The following is a 20,422-nucleotide window of genomic DNA, read 5'->3' on the forward strand; positions in this document are numbered from 1 at the left end:
AACCTTAAATAAAGTAAAACATCACATCTTTAAATTAATGTTATATATGTTCAAAATATTATTAAACTGATAGTTTAACCAAAAATGAAAATTCCCTCATTTACTCACCCTCATGCCATCCCAGATGTGTTTGACTTTCTTTCTTCAGCAGAATACAAAATATGATATTTAGAAGAATGTTTCAGCTCTGTAGGTCAGTACAATGTGAGAAATTAATCTAAAAATCTTCATTTGAGTTCAGCAGATGAAACAAAGTCAAACAAATCTGGGATGGCATGAGGGTGAGTAAATGATGAGAGAACTTTCTTTTTGGGTGAACTATTACTTTAATATAAGCAAGTGCAACAGTACGATAAGGAATTAAAGTCACCTATTTAAGACATAAGTCATTTAATTTCTGCAGGTGTTTAATAAGGAGCAGCAGGATTCTTCACATTAGCCAGTAGATATGTCAGTGAGAAGGAAAGGAGAGCTGAAGGAGTATAGAGATTCCAGTACTACTGCAGTGCTCATGAATAAATATGAGTAGATATGAATATGCATCAGAGCACATTAAATCAGCAGGCAATGACAAGATTTGGCAATATACTGTATGTGTGTGTGATGCACCTTGACAACATACTGATTGGGACATAAATGGCAAAAAGAAGACACTGAAAATCAGATGGTAAAGAAAAATAAACATTTGGCATGCTCAAAGTTCTTCTCGACTGAGGTGAAACAAGAAAAGTTAAAATGACCATGAGCAAAAGTATTTTTCCCTTCTTCTACATGTTGCATAAAAAGCAGCAGGACATACAGAAGCTCTTGCTGCCCTCCAAAGTCTCTCCAACGTTCTTTTAGAAACACATTAATTGTCTTTCATTCTTAGACAGTCTTTGCCTAAAATTCACTTGTTCATTTGCCAGTGTGTGTTATACAGTGTCTTCCAGGGTTGTGTTGTGAAGTTGTGTTTGCTAGTGTGAAATCTGTAGCAAATTAAACGATATGTCTATGTGTTTCATACTTTATTTAAATAGTTCTACTGTTTTGAGCGCGTGTGTGTGTGTGTGTGTGTGTGTGTGTGTTTTCGCAGTCATATCGAGTTCTGTACATACTGCATTGGTCTTAATACGGCTATGTTTATACTATGTTTAAACATTGTCTGTGTTTTAGGGTGTGTACATGTGTGCATTTCTTGGTTTTAAACAGTTCTGTCTGCACTTGAGCGTTTGCGAACTACCTGCTCCCCATTGACTTGGTCCACGGCGAGGGTTTCCACCTCTGCCTGTGGCCGGGCCGAACCTCTACCTGCTGAGGGCGAGCGATCGATCCTATGTGCCACACCTATATGTGCATTAGCATGGGAAATAGACCCTTCCCGTGCTGGACTATTCCTGGGGCTTGGGGGCACAGGGATGTGGGCGGGACTTGATGGTGCAGGGGGTGTGGTCGAAGCAATGGGCGGGATTACAGAAGGGCGTTCCCGCAGCACCGGTTGGGACTCTACAGGGCCAACTGGCTCTCTGGCTTGGAGGAAGGGTGTGGGATCTGGCATGGCATCTACTTGATCTCTAAGCACCACCCTGCGCCCGTCCATGGCGCCCAACCGATACAGCTCCGTGTATTCAGAATGCAGTGGCTGTGAAAGACTTTTGCGCATACGCCTGCGAGGGGTCTCAGGTTGGCGAATGTCCTTTTCATTTCCAGTAGGCACTGGAGCGGAAGGTGGAGTTGGTTTGAAAGAGGCAACTGGGCTGCCGGAGGGGCTTATACCAGCCGCACCCCCAGCGAGAAGGCGTTTTTTGGTAGCGTGGAGCTGGGAGGTGAGGTAGGCGATGGTGCTGGCTCTCTGCTCTAGTTCTCCAGACAGCACTGCCAACTTATGGCTCTTCAGCTTTAGCTCATCCAGGTACTTCTTCTCTCGCTCACGGATGGTGTTCTCCAGCACGGAGATCATGGCGTTCTTCTGCTCTAGATCCCGCAGGAGCTCCATGTTTTCCTGCTCTTTAGCCTTCAGCTGAGCCTCCAGCTCCTCACAGCGCTGGTGCAGCTCTCTGCAGCGTGCCTCACCATCATCTAAGAGAAAGACATCACACACACATTTACACAGGAATGATGTACATGCATATTGGCTGTGTTTGAAAGATGCCTGGTTGCTCATTTAATCAATGACTGAACAGGTAGCAATTGCTTATAAAAGTTCCTTCTAAGGAAACTGGTTTCAGATAGGCTTTAATGTTTTAGAGCAGTGGATGTTTTTGACTTCCTATTTTCAGAGAAAAAAACAAAAAACTATATATATATATATATATATATATATATATATATATATATATATATATATATACACACTGCTATAGAGTTTTTATAACTATGTTATTAGCACTGTTAATAATGAAAACAATTTTCCATTATTTAACTGTCAGCCCATTTATAAAGCAAGCAATATGTTTAATTGCACTGCTGTGGTGTATATTTTGGTTTGTTTACAAAACATTTTTTTTTTTTATAAGACTTTATCATTTACAATAAGTTTCACAGAAAATGCACATTGCTTATATCATACAAGTTAGTCAAACAAGTAATGTGTGCTTCCGAAGCATTTTAAATTATTAATTTCTTGACCTTTGCTGGGCAGTAAATGTAGAGAACGGACCTCTTGGAGCTTTAATTGAATACCCCTTTGTACATACCATGCTACTGAATTATTTATGTACTATGGTATTTACCATGAACAAGATGCTTTAAAGAATACCACAGTATTACCATGATACCATGATATATTATAATTATAATACCAAGTTTTGTTTTGTTCAACCCCCATTCCCCGTAATTGTTAACTGTACAGCCCATCCAAAGAGACCTACCCCAAAAGTCAAATCGAGAATCAAATTCAAGTTATTTAATCACTTCATTAGACATTATTTTTATTCTTTCCACCAACTGCAAACTGCTGAATCAGATATCAAGGACACATGCTGCCGTTGAAATTCTACCAGATTAAGACATTTTCGTAGACATTCAAACATTGAAAACGAATGTGCCTTGCTGTTTTCATACCTTTAAATACTGCCTGCGAAGGCAGTATTTTTTAGACTTTGACAGCCACAGGATTAAAGCTGCTATAAGTGAGTTATTTTTGGAATACCACATATAAATACCCCTATTACTTGACAGATATCCTTAAAATAGTTGTCCTGAGAAATCACCATATCCTATAAGATTTGTAGACAGCAAAAAGTGTCAGATGATTGGCTTGACTTTTTTCAGACAATCCAAAATACTCTGTGCCTATGAATGATTTTGCATGTTCCGGTTTGATGGCATGTCTTTTGAAAATTGGGGTTTTGGAGAGAGGGTGTTTACTATATTTAAAGGAATGAGAACTGAGCACAGAGAACAGAGTCTGTCAAACGACTGAAATCGTCTACAGCATCTGTAAATACAAAAGTCTAGAATAATAATACATGTAGACATAAAGACAAAGTACAGAAAAATGTATTTGTGCCAACTGTAAAAGAAAATCAGAGCCTATAGCCTATACAGAGGGCAGCTGTGAACTTTGAATAATATATTATTAATACAATTATCATTAAGAAATTGCCAATGGTGTGTGAAAAATCAAACTTCAAAGTTTTCCTATACAAGAACTCTCACAGTCCACCCTGAAGTTCTGATGTCAAGCTTTGAGAAAAAACAAAAAACATTTATACTATTATGGGAGCAGCTCATTTAGCTTAGCTCAGCATAGATATTATTGATTTTTCCATAAATTAAGCTTAGTATAAATACAAAGACATGAGCATGGAAGCCAAGCAGGGGTGGCACCTAGAAAAACGTATGCAGTCTCTAGGGGTGGAAGAGTGAAGGGCTGAAAGAGAGAGAGAGAGAGAGAGAGAGAGAGAGAGAGAGAGAGAGAGAGAGAGAACCTATCTCTCGTTACAGTGCTAATGCATATGAAGGTTGAGGAAATAGCACTGACCTTCTGACTGAAACATTCTAAACAATGGCAGGCAAGGGAGGATGACTCGCTCTCTCTCCGAATTTCAATTTTGTATGATTGAATTGTATTACAATTATTATACTTTTTATTTTATTTATTTTTTGCCAATGCAGTGCAAAATAAGTAAAATAAAAAGGACAAATATGGTAATCAAGTTAAAATAAAATAAAATAAAACTGTAGAGAATATTTTCCAAAATCACAATCAGCAAATGTGACAAAAATATGCTTACATTTAACAAATCTACACAGACTCAAGCAGCCCACATCCATTCTTAACACTGTGAACAAACACCATAAATGAAAATAAACACTTTGTGCATTTGGCAGATTATATATATTAATATACACACACTGGTGGCTAAAAGTTTGGAATAATGTAAAGATTTAGCTGTACTGGAAGAAAATTGGTACTTTAATTCACCAAAGTGGCATTCAACTGATCACAATATATAGTCAGGACATTACTGATATAAAAAACAGCACCATCTCTATTAGAAAAAAGTCATTTTTGATCAAATCTAGACAGACACCATTTCCAGCAGACATCACTCCAACATCTTATCCTTGAGTAATCATGCTAAATTGATCATTTGGCTCTAGAAAATCACTTGCCATTATATCAAACACAGCTGAAAGCTATTTTGTTCATTAAATGAAGCTTAACATTGTCTTTGTGTTTGCTTTTGAGTTGCCACATTATGCAATAGACTGGTACGTCTTAAGGTCAATATTAGGTCAAATATAAGAAACTCATCAGTCAATGCTTGAAATTTCCAAAAAACTAAAGATTTCATACAAAGGTGTACACTACAGTTTCCAATGCAAAGGACAACTGGCTCTAACAAGGACACAAAGAGATGTGGAAGCCCAGATGTACAACTAAACAAGAGGATAAGTACATCAGAGTCTCTAGTTTGAGAAATAGACACCTCACATGTCCTCAGCTGACAGCTTCATTGAATTCTACCTGCTCAACATCAGTTTCATGTACAATTTCATGCCTTATGGGAAGAATTGCAAAGAAAAAGACAAAATCTGTACATTATTCCATACTTTTGGCCGCCAGTGTGTGTGTGTATATATATATATATATATACAGGGTTGGGAGGGTTACTTTTGAAATGTATTACAGAATACATGCTGTAAAATGTCATTTGTAGCAAATTCCGTTACATTACTCAAGGTCAGTAATGTATTATAAATACTTTGGATTACTTTTCTCACTTTTTTCACTTGTTTTTACTATAAAAACTCTGCCAGTACAGTACGACAAAATACACATATTAAAAATACATTCTCTGAAAAACCTAAATATCTTATAGGCCTACAGTGTTGTTTCTAAAACAAGATAAATCAAATGGATCTTGTTTTAAGGATTTTTTTTTATATTTTTGCAGGAAAAAAATTAAAATTATTATCAAAAATAAGATTATTGCACTAATATCAAAGGTCTTACTAGAATAAAAGAAATTATGATACAATGTGAATTTTCTTGATAAAAAAAATATGATCGTGCCTGATAACGTGTGCATGTAAAATGGCTAGAAATAGCATTTTAGCTTAGCATAAAGCTGAAACTTACTTCAAACTTACTTCTCTGTCTGCTCGTGTGAATGAAACACATCATAAGAAAGTGTTTCACCGCTGTTCAAATGCACTTTGGATCACATCATTTATATGTATAAATGTTTTCCATCTGCAAGGACTAAATATTAAATTAAACAAATGACAATAAAATGCAAAGTAATCTCTTAAGTAATCAAAATACGTTTTTAATGTAACTGTTTTCTAAATACCAATGATTTAAATTGTAACTGTAGTGGAATACAGTTACTCATATTTTGTATTTTAAATATGTAATCCTGTTACATATATTCCATTACTCCCCAACCCTGTATATACATATACAGTACTGTGCAATATTTTTAGGCACTAAAACGAAAAATGTTGCAGAGTGAGGATGTCTTCAAAATTTTCATTTATCACTATATGTCATGCTAAGTCAAGTAAACAGAAAAAAGCTAAATCAATATTTGGTGTGACCATCTTTGCCTTTAAAACAATACCAATTCTCCTAGGTACACCTGGACACAATTTTTCTTGGTTGTTGGCAGATAGGATGATTCTTGGAGATTTTGCCACTGTTCTTCTATCTATTTAGGCTGTCTCAATTGCTTCTGTCTCTTTATGTAATCTGACACAATTTTCAGTGGGGGGCTTTGTGGGGCCATGACATCTGTTACAGGGCTCCCTGTTCTTCTATTCTAATCTTTTCTATTTGCAAAAGTAATCTTTGGGAGTCTAACATTTATATTTCCTATTGACACACTAAAGCTGAAGATATAAATAACCATAAGACAAAAGCTTTTGTGACACATCTTATGTGCCTAAGACTTTTGCACAGTACTGTATATATATATATATATATATATATATATATATATATATATATATATATATATATATATTTAAGCTATAGAGTGCAATATGGCAATACATCAGCACTGCTGGGTTCCATGTGTGATCACAGCAGTGCTGATTTAGGGCCATATAGCATGATTGCGAGTGTGATATTGCTTATATACAACAGTTCCATGAACAATTAAATAAAAAAAAATTAGGAAAAACTGAATACGGTCATAAAAACGCATTTGTGCATGGAACTACTTTATTACATGGCTGATCAGATTCTGCCATTGCTGGTTCAAAACAAATGATGCATCCAAGCCTTCGTTAGTAATTAAAAAATGACATTTTTTAATTCAGAAATAGTATCAGCTTGTGCTGTTTCAAACAAGTTATTGGATAAACAAGGATGGATGGATGTGTGTGTGTGTGTGTTTGTGTGTGTGAGAGAGAGAGAGAGAGAGAGAGAGAGAGAGAGAGAGAGAGAGACGGAGCGTATTTGATCACCTGTTGCCACTCCCAAGCAGAGATGCTGTCAGCTATCTGAAGATCAGCTTTCTCAGTGGAAAAATAGCCATCCAAGCGGGGGAATTTCTCTCTATTTCGCAGTAGCCGATGTGAAAGAGTCATTCACTAAAGAAACCGCGATGTCCTCCATTTTAAACAGTGTGTCCACTCCAATGTGGAAAGTCCAAAAAGAGGTAATTGCCTTAATTAATCTGTCTGTTGTGTCTCTCATCTGTGATGAGCCGTAATGCTGAATTTGTTCGTTTGTTCGGCTAGAATGTTGCACGCCCGGTCCCCAATCGGCCTGATGGGGCGCGCGAGGGATAAAGGCGGTGACGACGGTTCGAGAGATAGAGAATTACAGGCATGTCCGTCATGTGTGTGTTTATGTTTGTGTGTTTTGGTTTAAGTTTTCATTAAATTGTTATTTATATTGACAAGCCGGTTCTCATCTCCTCCTTGCCCATCTTAACCCCCTTACATTGGTGCCGAAGAAGGAGGGATGCCCATCGCAGAGTCCTCGACACTGCCATCCACCCGGGGAGCGCCGCTGCCATCTGCTGGGTGATGAAGTAGCCTGACCGCCCGGACGTGGGGAACGGCCGTCGTCCAAGGGGTGAGAGGGGACTGGATTCCCCGACCGCCTGGAGCGATGGAGCCACTGCCGTCCCCCAGAAATGCGGAGGGGACGGAGGAATGTCCCCATGTGCTGCCAGAAAAGCAGAGGGGCATTCTGTCCACTAGGGGTCAGAGGTTTGACTCCGGGCCGCCCGGGGATGAGCGGCTGTCATCCGCAGAAGAGTGTTGGGGAGTGCTCGAGGACCACGCGACGGCACATCAGAGAACCGGTGAATGAGCTTCTTCTCTCTCTCCTCTCTCCATGTTGGCCTTTTCCCTCGCCTATTTAGTTTTTTGTTGTTGTTGTTTTTCCCCTCCTGTCTCCTCCCAGGTCGAGGAAGGCGGGGATGACCTGACGGGGCGCAAAGCACGCCCCTCCCCAGGGAAAGGGGGGTGTATGTCATGCTGGTGGCACCGGGAGGAGGCACCGGGATTAGTGTGTAGCGGAGGGGGGCGGGGCCGGGCTAGAATGCTGTACGCCTGGTCCCCAATCGGCCTGATGGGGCGCGCGAGGGATAAAGGCGGCCATGACGACGGTTCTTGAGAGATAATTACGGGCATGTCCGTCATGTGTGTGTTTATGTTTGTGTGTTTTGGTTTAAGTTTTCATTAAATTATTATTTATATTGACAAGCCGGTTCTCGCCTCCTCCTTGCCCATCTTAACCCCTTACACCATTTAAAGCTAATTCCTAGCTTTAGTAGTGTATGTAATGAACAAAAAAAGACAAACCACAGCATCTGCACTGCTTTTAAACTTTAGTTTAGAACGGCACGAACACAAGTGGAGTGATACACACACAGTGAAGTGTCGGAGTGCTGATGGTGTCAGACCATCAGTGCTCATGGAACGTCTCTCGCCAATCAGATTCGAGGACTGGAATTAGCTGTTGTGTATATATATATATATATGTATATATATATATATATATATATATATATATATATATATATATATATATATATATATATATATATAGATTAAAAAGCATACTGCACACAACACCTGTATTAATGAAGGTCTTAGTACCATGTGATCTCTTTAGTTATTAGACTGGACGTGCAGAATAAGCTTATTTATGTGAGTGAATTGTGCACACTATCTCTCAAGCTTTTCCTGACCGGCTCATTACCACTTTGCAATTGCCACACAAGCTAATGAGGTCACCATCAAATTCACACACAAACCTGGTCGGACAGCCATAATGCATACATGAATCTCACTCCAGCACATCCAGCTGAGGTCAAACTCACATCTTAATTATGTGAGAGTGTTTTAATTTGAAAATATAATGTGATTCTTCTCAACACTTATGTTGCACGTGCCATGGTAGAGAGACAACAGATGTCGCTCTAATCAGGGTTTGACAGTGTAATGATCTGTGTTTTAATGGGCATGAGCTCTAATGAGATGAAACCATCTGTGTGGAGGCCTCCACTCTAATAGATTTTGAAGAGCTTGTTTTAACAAATATGCAAAGAAAGCCAGTGGTAACTGAGATTAACATTTCTTTTTGAAGAAAGTAAAATAGGTTTAATAACACCATATGGGTGAGTAAATAATGACAGAATTTACATTTTTGGCTGAACTATCCCTTTAAGAGCGATCTTTCAACCCTGAAGTGAGGGGATATCTATTTATATAAGCCTCTCATGTCATTTTCAAATGGGATTCAACATGAAAAAAATGGGAGATGGGTGATAGAGCTGTGTCTCACATCTCATGGCTATTGTTAAGAAAATGAGTGTGTTGATCTAGCCGAGACTGTGGTGCAGTCAGCAGGTTGCAGACGATGCATTAGCCTTTTGCATTAGTGCTGTATTAGTGTAGCCATTCATAATCTCATTTCCTGAGCTGGACTGTAATCTGGCCATCATCCATGTACAACAACAACAACACAAACAACAACAGCCTGTATAAAAACATTCAGACACTGTACCTGAAACCTAAATCTGAAACAAATTAATAATAATGCACTATATTAAACTCTCTAGAATACTTGATTCTGATTGGTCAATCATAGCATTTTGCAATTTTTGTATAATGATCGCTAAACTCAATAATTGTCCCAGACAAACCGATTTCTTACATTTTAGATATGCTAGTTTCATGTCTGTCCAGTAACGCCATAGTGAAACGTTCTTATTTCTTTCTTTTTACAAACATAAAAAACTATTTAAACTATTTGCCACTATTTATTTGGCATGTAGCATGGATTAACATACAATGAGCTGGTTGATATTGCAAAACAAACAGGATAAAGGCCATCTTACCATTACTTTATCCTTTATACATCCATATTTACAACAGCTCCAGAAAAATAAAGAATCTTGGAAGTCTTAAAACTGTGTTGAACACTACAGAGACCAGTTATGTGATTTGCCTGGATACTGCAGTTGGAACTGCCTTGAGCATTCAGAGGCGTAAATGTCTCATTAGTACATTGTGTGTATTTGGGCTGAGATTGAAAGCCCAACATATATTAAACACATGGGAGGGTGGATGGGTGAAAAAGAAAGACAGAGGAATGGAAATGCCAGTCTTTGTGCACAGCGGGGGTCTATGTGAGCCTATTTGCTGGGTGGGCATCTGGTTTCCCGGTTACAAGACATAGCGTGGTGGTATATGCACATTAAGGGACACTGTTCCCTCTATCTTTCTTTGCGGAAACAAAAAAGTCTTATTTACAACCTGCTGCAAATTTAGCAAAGAGAGACAGCAAGCCAGCAGCAGATCATTAAAAAGGCTGACAGACAAAACCGAACAAGTGAATACTTTGGCAATATCAAATGAGTGCTGTTGTACTGAGTATAACCACACCTGTGATTCGGAAGTAGACACGAGGGCACAGGTAATAACAACAGTGCAGCAGTACAAAAGCATGATTGATGGGTTAGGTTAGGCTAAGTGATGAAGTTCTTTATCTTTCTGATGTTGCTTTTATACAACAGTTCTTATAACAAGAAGTTAACATTAAAGGGATAGTTCACCCAAAAGTGAAAATTCTCTCGTTATTTACTCACCCACATGTCATCCCAGATGTGTATGACTCATCAGAACACAATTGAAGATTTTTAGAAGAATATCTCAGCTCTGTTGATCCATACAATACAAGTGAATGGGGATCAGACGGAGCCCTAAAAATCACACAACGAAAAGACTCCAGTGGTTAAATCAAAATCTTCAGAAGTGATATAATAGGTGTTGGTGAGAAACAGATCTAAATTTAAGTCCTTTTTTACTCTAAATCTCCATTTTCACTTTTACATCTTAATGCCACATGTGGTGCTTGTTTAGTTTCACTTTTAGAGTAAAAAATTACTTAAATATTGTTCTGTTATATTCAATTATATTCATTCTGAAGACTTGGATTTAAAAACTTGAGGCATATGAACTACTTTTATGTTTCCTTAATGTTATTTTTGGAACAAATGTCTGATCACTATTCACTTGCATTGTAAGGACCAACAGAGCTGAGATACATTTCTAAAAATCTTTGTGTTCTGCTAAGAAGGTCTGGGATCTGGGATGGCATGAGGGTGAATAAATGATAAGGGAATTTTCATTTTTTGGGTGAAATATCCCTTTAAGTAACTTACAGAGTAATTGTGTTTCTACTGCTGGTAGTATGTCCATCATGTCTGTCAAGCTGTCAGAGATTTCTTTGAACGGGTGTTTGTTTGGTTGACCAGCTCTTTGACAGTATCCAAGCAACAACAAACACCTGACACACAATTAGTTGAACCCTGTTGTGCAACTGCTTTGTTTTGACAACATGTAAATGTGAACACAGAAATACACGCATAAAGTGTGCGTGAGGAAATCTTACCGCCTGGATCAGAGCTCCTCATTGTCAGCTCATATGTCAGGTCTGTGAAAGGAAAGAGAGGAGGGAGGGAGTGGATAGAGTCACAAAAGGACAGAAAGAGTGTGAGGGAGGGAGAGAGAGAGATCAAATGTTAGACTGATAGCGCAGAACATCACACTACCTTTAATGACAACACTGAAGGTCACATGACAAAAGACATCACCTGAAACAGGCAGAGAGCAAGAGAGTAAGAGCCAAAACAAAAACAACAACACAAACGGCATTCAGCTAAGAGTCCACTTGAGAAAATAGCTTAATAAACATACTAAATAATGCCTTAAAAAGTAAAAATCCTGAAAGGTTTGTGTGAGGGTATTGGTGAGGTTTAGGTGCAGGGTTAGGAGATAGAAAATATAATTAACTCAGTAAAAAAAAAATAGAAGTTATTGAAAGGTCCCCACATGACAGAAAAACAAACAGGTGTCTGTGTATATAAACTCACCATCCACTTTATTAGGAACACCTGTACATCTACTTTATGCGATTATCTAATCAGCCAATCATGTGGCAGCTGTGTAATGTATAAAATCATACAGATATGGGTCAGGAGCTTCAGTTAATGTTCATGTCAACCATCAGAATGGGGAAAACTGGGATCTCAATGATTTTGACCATGGCATGATTGTTGGTGCCAGACGGGCTGCCATTTCTGGAGTATTTCTGTAACTGCTGAACTCCTGAAATTTTCACACAAACCTCTAGGCTGTTAAGAGAATGGTATGAAAAAACAAAAAACATCCAGTGAGTGGCAGTTCTTTGGGTGAAAACAGCTTGTTATGTCAAAGGAGAATGGCCAGAATGGTACAAGCTGACAGGAAGGTGACAGTAACCTAAATAATCGTGTTACAACAGCGCAGAAAAGCATTTCTGAACAACACATCAAACATTGAGGCGGATGGACTACAGCATCAGAAGACCCCTCCGGATACCACTACTGTCAGCTTAGAACAGGAAATAGTGGGCACAGGCTCACCAAAACTGGATTTCTGCTGAGGTACACAAATGGCAGGCCCACTGCATCCTCAGTTTCTGTTCCTGGCTGACAGAAGTGGAACCCAATGTGGTCCTCTGCTTTTGTGCCTCATCCGCCTCAAGGTTTGATGTGTTGTGCATTCTGAGATGCTGTTCTTCTCACTACAATTGTACAGAGGGGTTATCTAAGATACCTTAGCCTTTCTGTCAGCTCAAACCAGTCAGGCCATTCTCCGTTGAGCTCTGTCATCAACAAGGTGTTTTCGTCACCAGAACTGCTGCTCATTGGATGTTATTCTGTAAACACTCTAGAGACTGTTGTGCATGAAAATCCCAGGAGATCAGCAGTTACAGAAATACTCAAAGGAAAAAAATCATGCCATGGTCGAAATCATTGAGATCACATTTTTTCCCCATTCTGATGGTCGATGTGAACATTAACTGAAGCTCCTGACCTTTATCTGCATGATTATATACATTACACAGCTGCCACACAATTGGCTGATTAGATAATTAATCAGTAGATGTAGGTAATAAAGTGGCCGGTGAGTGTATACTCATGCTCAGTGTGCTGGCATGTGTGCGTTGTATGTCTACCTGTGCAGTGCTGTTGTAGGCGGCGGATCTCAGCGTGAAGGCCCTTCAATGTGTTGGCATGGTCTTGCTGCAAGAACAGCAGGTTCTTCTGTGCACTGTGGAGTTGATTCTCCAAGGTCACACTCACCGAGGCCATGATGATGATACAAAGTCACACTCACATGTATAAAAATATACTCACTCACACACGCACTAGCTGAGTAAACCTGTGAAAACAAGTACAGAACATATTTATTACATATACTGCCTATGAACCATGAATATTCACCTTTCACGTAACTATTAAGTCACTCAACAAATTATATGCCGTCATACAGCATAAGTCATTTTGAGCAAACGATAGTATAAACTGCTCTTCAGAAAGCTGACTGAATGCACACATTTGTTTAACTTAAAGTGACATGTGTGAAAGTACACATAAACACATTTATTAAACAGCACATAAAGTGAAGACACTGCTGGATGGAGTTTAACTCAGATGACAGGTTTGCTCAGGGACAAATGCATACAGTGGCTGATGCAATGGAGTGCCAGTCATAGTGAGTTCAGCAGTGTCACACTCCATTCTTATACACACTCACAAACACAAATACATTCCAGTAATCAAATTATGTTTACTCCGGAATGTCACAATTGCTTCCCTGAATCATTGTCCCTCTGTCTGAGGACAAAGAGCTATTTTTTGCTAATGACACCATAATAGCTTGACATTACGTAATGCCTTTCAGATGAGGCAGATAGAGAGAGAGAGAGAGGAGAGAGAGAGAGAGAGAGAGAGAGAGAGAGAGAGTCTGGAGGTATTGATTTAAAGTGGTCAATACTACAGAGCGCGTTAGTTTCAGATCATACACTGGTGAGGTATCATCCCCAATCCTGATGCTCTTTTAGGTTTTCATGAGCATTGTGGAATCTGTAGGCCATTTTGGTGTTGTGACTTTAAGACTTTTATGTAAACTTTTTTGTAGCATATGATATGAAAAACTGTAAAAAGTGGAAACCTGCAATTGTTACCTTACGGAGCTATTTCTACTTGATCTAGGCCTCAAAATTTGTTTTGTTGGTGTAACCTAATTTATTCAGGTTGATTCAATGATACTGAATCAAATCAGTTAATTAAGATACAACATCCAACATAGTTGGCACTGTCGAATCCTTTAATAACAGCCTCTTTGCATTCCATTGTGACAACAACCCATGCTTAGTTGTAATAAATGATCTTGGGGAAGTAATTTTGAGTTTAAAAAATTACAAATTATTAAACATTATTATATATTTTTTTAGAGTACATCATATGACTCCTTTAAACCTTTAAACTGCAGGTATCTGGATGAAAATCATTCAAAAGAAAGATTAATATGTTTTGAAGAGTGACAGTCTAACAAAAAAGAGTGTAGGTACAGTGATCGAATCAGTGGAACTCACGAAAAGCATATGAGCATGAAAGAGTAATGTCAGACTACGCTCTTGCTGGGTGCGGCAGAAGAAGACAGCCAGTAGACTCTGCCCCTTTCTTTTATTAATTCACTTGCTCCCTTCTCTCCTCATGTGTCCTCTCTCTATTTCTCTCTGTGTCGCTTTCTCCACCTGTTTCCACTGGCACATGGTGAGCGAAGATGAGCAAGCGTTTTCAATTCATTCCTATGGAAGTCGAGCTCCACGCTCTCGAGGTGGATTGTGTGATTGACAGCAGTGCAGAGAAAGCTGTGGGTGGTTGAAAGCATCATAAAAGTTAAAATGACTCGGCTTAATGTGGAACAAAAAATGCCGGGAGCCAGCCAATCACTGTGAGCTGAAAGCAGTGACGTCTGTCATAAGCGCTTCAAATATGCCTTTAATGCTGGAGTTTCTGTTGGATTCAGTGTTTTAATCGCATCATCATGTACATTTCTAACTTAAAACAGACTTCAAATGATGATTGAACACATGCATTGTGGTAATACTTTGGCTGGGTAAGCAAAAGTGTAATAAATCAACACTGCTTGTACATTGTTGGCATTCAAAATCTAAGCTGGCATTTTTCCAACTGTAACTGTGCATATATTGCATTTTATTATTGCTCGTACACTGAAAACAATGAGAGGCAAAACACATTGGCTGTGCTTGCATACTGCGTTGAGAGCGGTGTTCAGCTGACGGTTAGGCTTAGGCTATATGTTGCTTTGCATGAGAATGTAAACATGACGTTAATGAAGATTCATGATTGCCAAGAAAAGCACTGACTGACACAAGCCAGGGATGGGCAAAATCCTGAATTTAAGAATTGTCCATTTCAATTCATGAGTTTCCACAGGAAACCTTGAGTTGTGATAACATGAATTTTCCAGGTTTAATACAAGTTAAGCTCAATCGATAGCATTTGTGGCATAATGTTGATTACTACCTAAATTAATTTAGACTTTTCCCTACTTTTCTTAAAAAAAAATGACAGTGGATTAGCTTAATTTATACATTTTTTGACTCCCTAAGTGCAAGTCTTGTGACACCAAGGAGTTCTTGGATGAAAGTTCTGTCAATCAACTGCGCTAAAACAAGATTTTTAAACTTCGCCGATTACGTGCAGCTTTTGAAGAAAATAAACATCCGATTGGAATATTTGAAAATGCACATACAAACACAATTTCACAGAACTTGTGACACCACAATACATTTTCACAGATGAGAAGCACACATATATCTGAAGCTCTAATACTGAAATAACTGGCAATTCTGCAGTAAACATAATGTTTGCGCTAAGATTATTGTAAATGTAAATGTAAATGCAAGTAATTAGTAGAAACGATGCACCAATTTTTCAAGCTTTCATTTTGTTATTATACTTTTATGCACTTTATTATAATAAAGTAACACACTAATCATGCAGTAACATAATGTAATGACTGATGCAGTCATTAAACCAGAGACTCTCTCTCCTCGAAATCCAAACACAATTAATCAAAAAATACACATATTACTAGGTGTATCTTAATACTACCATGCAGTAGGGGCACACACACAGCTTTTTTAAAGAAAATTAGTCAAACTTGATTTTTGTGGTAATTAACATGTATTTCAAATCAAAGAAATGCAACAGTCACACAACAGATGCATTTCATTAGTTTAACACAAGTTTTACAACATAACATAAATAACTGCATCATTAAAAAATGTATTAATGTTGTAATGTAATTAACATTTTGAAGGGTTTGGGATAAATTAGAGCATTGAGGAAAATGTTGAGGATGAAGTGGTCCATAAATTGAAAGTTAATTTATCCAATATTATGAAATTTAAATAAATGTATAGGTGGCATTTCAAACACGTATTCAAACATCATCTAAATTTCGTTGTCTTCTTACATGTAAATGTATTATTATATACTAAACTTACCGGAGTCCGAAGCCTTTACGTATCTTTCCATTTTTGTATTACTTCTTTAAATTCAAATTACACTTACAATTCTGCATCCTGTTTGCTACCTCAATTCACATTCAATTCAAATTCAGGAATTGAAATTTAAAACACATTCTCAATTAAATTACGAATGGCGCACAACCCTGACACAAACAGCTGAACACTACAAAACTCCATGACTCATACACAAACGTTTTAATGAGAAATCATTTCTGAAATCCCTCTTTTTTCATGTTATAGATAGACAAAGTACAAGACCCACTCAACATCCATTGGGTGTCATCAATAAGACATCTGATCCCTCGTCACATGATTCTTAGGATATTTAGACATACAAAATGGAGAATGACTTTGCCAGTGTCAAACCTGCTGAGCTTAAAAAATAAATAAAACTAATTTGGTAATACTGAAGATGGCTGCTACATAACAAAAGACATTGACTGATGACCTCCATTGCTTAAAGATGGAAAGCAGGAGACTATGCAACTCCGTGGACAAGACACAAAACTATGAATAATTTATGAATCATAAAAAGCGAGGGACATGAAGGAGTTTGTATGCTTATGATAAGCAATACTAGTATTAAAATATAACGGGGGAGTGATGGTGTCACGAATCACATCATGAGCACTTCCTGAAACAAAAGAGTTTCCCGGCAACAATCATGACATCATAACCATGACATCATTAACTTTGAGATGCCAAAATGTATGGGGTATAAAGACATGAGAATTAGACAATTCTCTTTAAGTCTGTTAATCATATATACAAAATACAATTAAAGATTTAGCTTTTTACATATTATAGTCTCCAAAAATTATGCTAACACTTTTAAATACATGCATTTTAAAGCTAAAATTGCCCTTTTATGTGATATCGTGGTAAATATGACCATTACTCAAGCCTTTGGCAAATTAGGCAACCTACATAACCAAATCTAATGCATAACCAAATTCACATGAGATTTCAAAAGCTAACCTTAACAGTAATACCTAAATTATAGCACATTATATAATAAATCAATGAGGAAACATTATGTTGGTAATAAAGTGGGGGTCAATAACAGAGTGCACCCACATCACCATCTGTATCCTGTATCCATCTGCTTACCGTAAATTATCTTGACTGAGAGCGCTCTGCCGTTAAATCACAGACCCTGGAAGCATTTATCATCCTTCAGAGTTGATATTCCACAGCACATGTAAGGTCTCACTCCCTCACTCTTCCATTTGTGAGCTGGTAGACATCTAACAGTGCTGATGCTGATATTTGCTCTGATCTGAATTATGTTGGTCCCTACAGTCAGAGGGTGAGGCATCCCCCGCCCTGCTCCATATAACAGACAAAGAATTCCCCTGATATTAGTGCTCAACTCTGTTGTTTGTTTTCCCCTATTATCTTTCTTGTATCTCCCTCTTACCCTCTGCTTGCTCCCTGCTCTCTTTCTTGCCCTCCAAATTCTCTCTCCCTCTCTCGCCTTAATAATCATTGAGCTGCAGCATTAGAGGAGACTCTAAAACACTGGTCACATCCTCGTCTTGATCACACACATACAACCAACATCCAGAGAGGACCAACCCTAGTGTCACACCCACTACATACTGTATGATGTAAGCTGGTATGATGACAGTGACAACAACTGCAGGTTAATGCCAACTCCATCCCACTCCATAAATAAAAGTTATTATTAGATGCTTCAATATTTCTACCACTATAGAGTAAATCACTTATTATAAAACCTTAGATTTACATGAAGAATACAGTGTCAGAATTAAAATAGCATTGATTAAAAAAAAAGGTGGGACTTTCGTGGCAACATCTGATTGGCCAGTGCACATCAACACATGCACGTGAGGATGAGCGGATCATAAACAGTACCTGCATTGCGGACAGGGCAGCACCAACCATCCATCGACATAAAACCACCTTAAAATGTAAATTATTGAAATAAATTAAATTAATAAGGTTATAAAACACAAGACCGCTTCTATCGTCAAACCCAATCTGTACAGAGACGTTGCAAAAACGAAAGCACGTGACCAAAATAATGTTAACAGCAACACACTTTCAATGAAACTAAAAATTAATCAAATAAAGGTTGACACCCAATGTACGTACCTAATATTAGTAAGATGATTAATTTACAGTGGATTGATTATTCCTTTGTAAACTGGCTCAACATCATACAATGTGTGCGCGTGTGTGTGTGTACATATATAATTATTATTAATAGAATTTTTTTTTTTATAAATCTAGATAAATAACCATAAATTATCTCAAATGCAATGCGCACCAGGATCGGACTCTCATGACATCCAACACCAGCAACCAGGAACTTAAACAGCGCTTCACAGCGGTGTCACCAACATGATCTCAAAGTCTTTTGACACCTGTATGGCACTTTATAACATCCATGTTCACCATCATCGTTAATTACAGTAACAATTGTAGACACAATAATCGGCCACAGATAATTTTGTGTGGATTAATGCTTCATACTGCCGAAAAAATGCAACAAGCAGTAAACAACATTTGTACGTAAGTAACTACAGATGCAACTGCTTATTTGAATACTTAATATGACGTGATATTATTTTTAACAAATTCAACAACATCTAAATAAATTGCATTAGCCCTTTTCTGGCTGTCAGCGGCCGGAATTAGAGCAGGTGCAGCCGGGGATGCGTCCAGCCCCTTTGCCCGCAATAAACCTGAAGCGAAACCCAAAGCGGCCAGGCCTACACCTACCTGAAGTACACGCAGAGATAGAGTCAAATAGGAAGAAATTGTTCAATTATATTGGTGCTGCCTGGAGACTGTAGAAGACAGCTTTGCGGTTATCCTCGCTGGGGCAGAGAGAGAGGGCTGTGTCTGTCCGCTCTCTCTCTCTCATCTCCCGGAGATACCACACTAAATAAAGCGGTGCATGCCGGGAGACTGAGGAAAACACACGAGCTTCTCAGCGCCTGCGGCGAAGGTGATGCGCGCGCCAGTAACAGACGGTGTCGGGATGTTTACCTGTTATTCTCCGTAGCATCGGTGATATATGGAACGAAAGCTGGCGAATTAAATTTGATGGGAGATTTTAATTTGTCAACCGAAATATATTTACATCGAAGTGTCATCACCATAGTAATAGGATGACGTTTAGCGCGTCTGCTGCGAGACTCGAGTGCTTTACAGTTTCATGTTACAATTTCACACAAGTGAAAATAGTGCACAGATCTTCCCCAGAAGTGTTTTCACTCATAATTGTATTGATTAGTGAATATAACAAAACAATATGCTGTTCCAAAAAGTTATATAGGCTATATATATATATATATATATATATATATATATATATATATATATATATATATATATATATATATATATATATATATATATACTTTAAGTTCATAAAATGTATTAAACGTTGTACAATTTAATTTGATGGAATTTTGTTATGAAAATGAAATGTGTAAATCTTAAAAATGCCTCAAATAATGGTTTTTATAAATATATATATATATATATATATATATATATATATATATATATATATATATATATATATATATATATATATATATGGTGTTTAAATAAAATGAATCAAGTTTTGTTATATATATAAACAGGGTTGGGATATATATATATATATTTTATCCCAACCCTGTTTATATATATAACAAAACTTGATTCATTTTATTTAAACACCATATATATATATATATATATATATATATATATATATATATAAACCATTATTTGAGGCATTTTATATATATATATAATATATATATATATATATATATATATATATATATATATATATATATATATATATATATATATATATATATATATATATATATATATATATATATATATATATATCCTGGCTGCAAGTCATTACATTAAGGTTATACTGTTATACTGACTTCTAAATCATGCGCTTTTTGGGCAAGTATTAAGTACTCAGTAATAACAAATATTTGGAATTTTTTTTTTTTATTTTCAATATCTTTCCAGTTTAAAGTGAATGCATTCCTTGACAACATTCGTTATTATTTAAGATGCCGAGTTAATATAGAT

The 20,422-nt window shown here is 37.4% G+C and overlaps 1 protein-coding gene across 2 annotated transcripts; it reads right to left on the reverse strand.

Annotated features, from left to right (window-relative positions):
- Nucleotides 1-403: 403 nt before the first annotated feature.
- LOC127631175 (coiled-coil domain-containing protein 92-like) lies at nt 404-19,227 on the reverse strand. Of its 2 annotated transcripts, none has more exons than XM_052109199.1 (4): nt 19,094-19,227; nt 12,956-13,161; nt 11,348-11,389; nt 404-2,058 (listed from the first exon to the last, which is right to left on the reverse strand). In XM_052109199.1, exons 2-4 carry the CDS (start codon nt 13,089-13,091, stop codon nt 1,184-1,186), a joined length of 1,053 nt encoding a protein of 350 aa, XP_051965159.1. In that variant the 5' UTR covers nt 13,092-13,161; nt 19,094-19,227; the 3' UTR covers nt 404-1,183. The 2 variants fall into 2 exon arrangements, with proteins under 2 accessions (XP_051965159.1, XP_051965160.1); XM_052109200.1 differs by lacking the exon at nt 19,094-19,227 and adding an exon at nt 17,456-17,662.
- Nucleotides 19,228-20,422: the final 1,195 nt, after the last annotated feature.

This window comes from Xyrauchen texanus, chromosome 37 (genome assembly GCF_025860055.1).
Source record: "Xyrauchen texanus isolate HMW12.3.18 chromosome 37, RBS_HiC_50CHRs, whole genome shotgun sequence".
In the NCBI taxonomy this organism is placed as follows: Eukaryota; Metazoa; Chordata; class Actinopteri; order Cypriniformes; family Catostomidae; genus Xyrauchen; species Xyrauchen texanus.

Coding starts and splice junctions, on each gene's coding strand:
- LOC127631175 (XM_052109199.1), bottom strand. CDS start 13,091: ATGGCCTCGGTGAGTGTGACCTTGGAGAATCAACTCCACAGTGCACAG. Junction 11,390..12,955: donor CCTACAACAGCACTGCACAG/GTAGACATACAA, acceptor TTCCTTTCACAG/ACCTGACATATGAGCTGACA. Junction 2,059..11,347: donor GAGGAGCTCTGATCCAGGCG/GTAAGATTTCCT, acceptor TCTTTCTCTTAG/ATGATGGTGAGGCACGCTGC.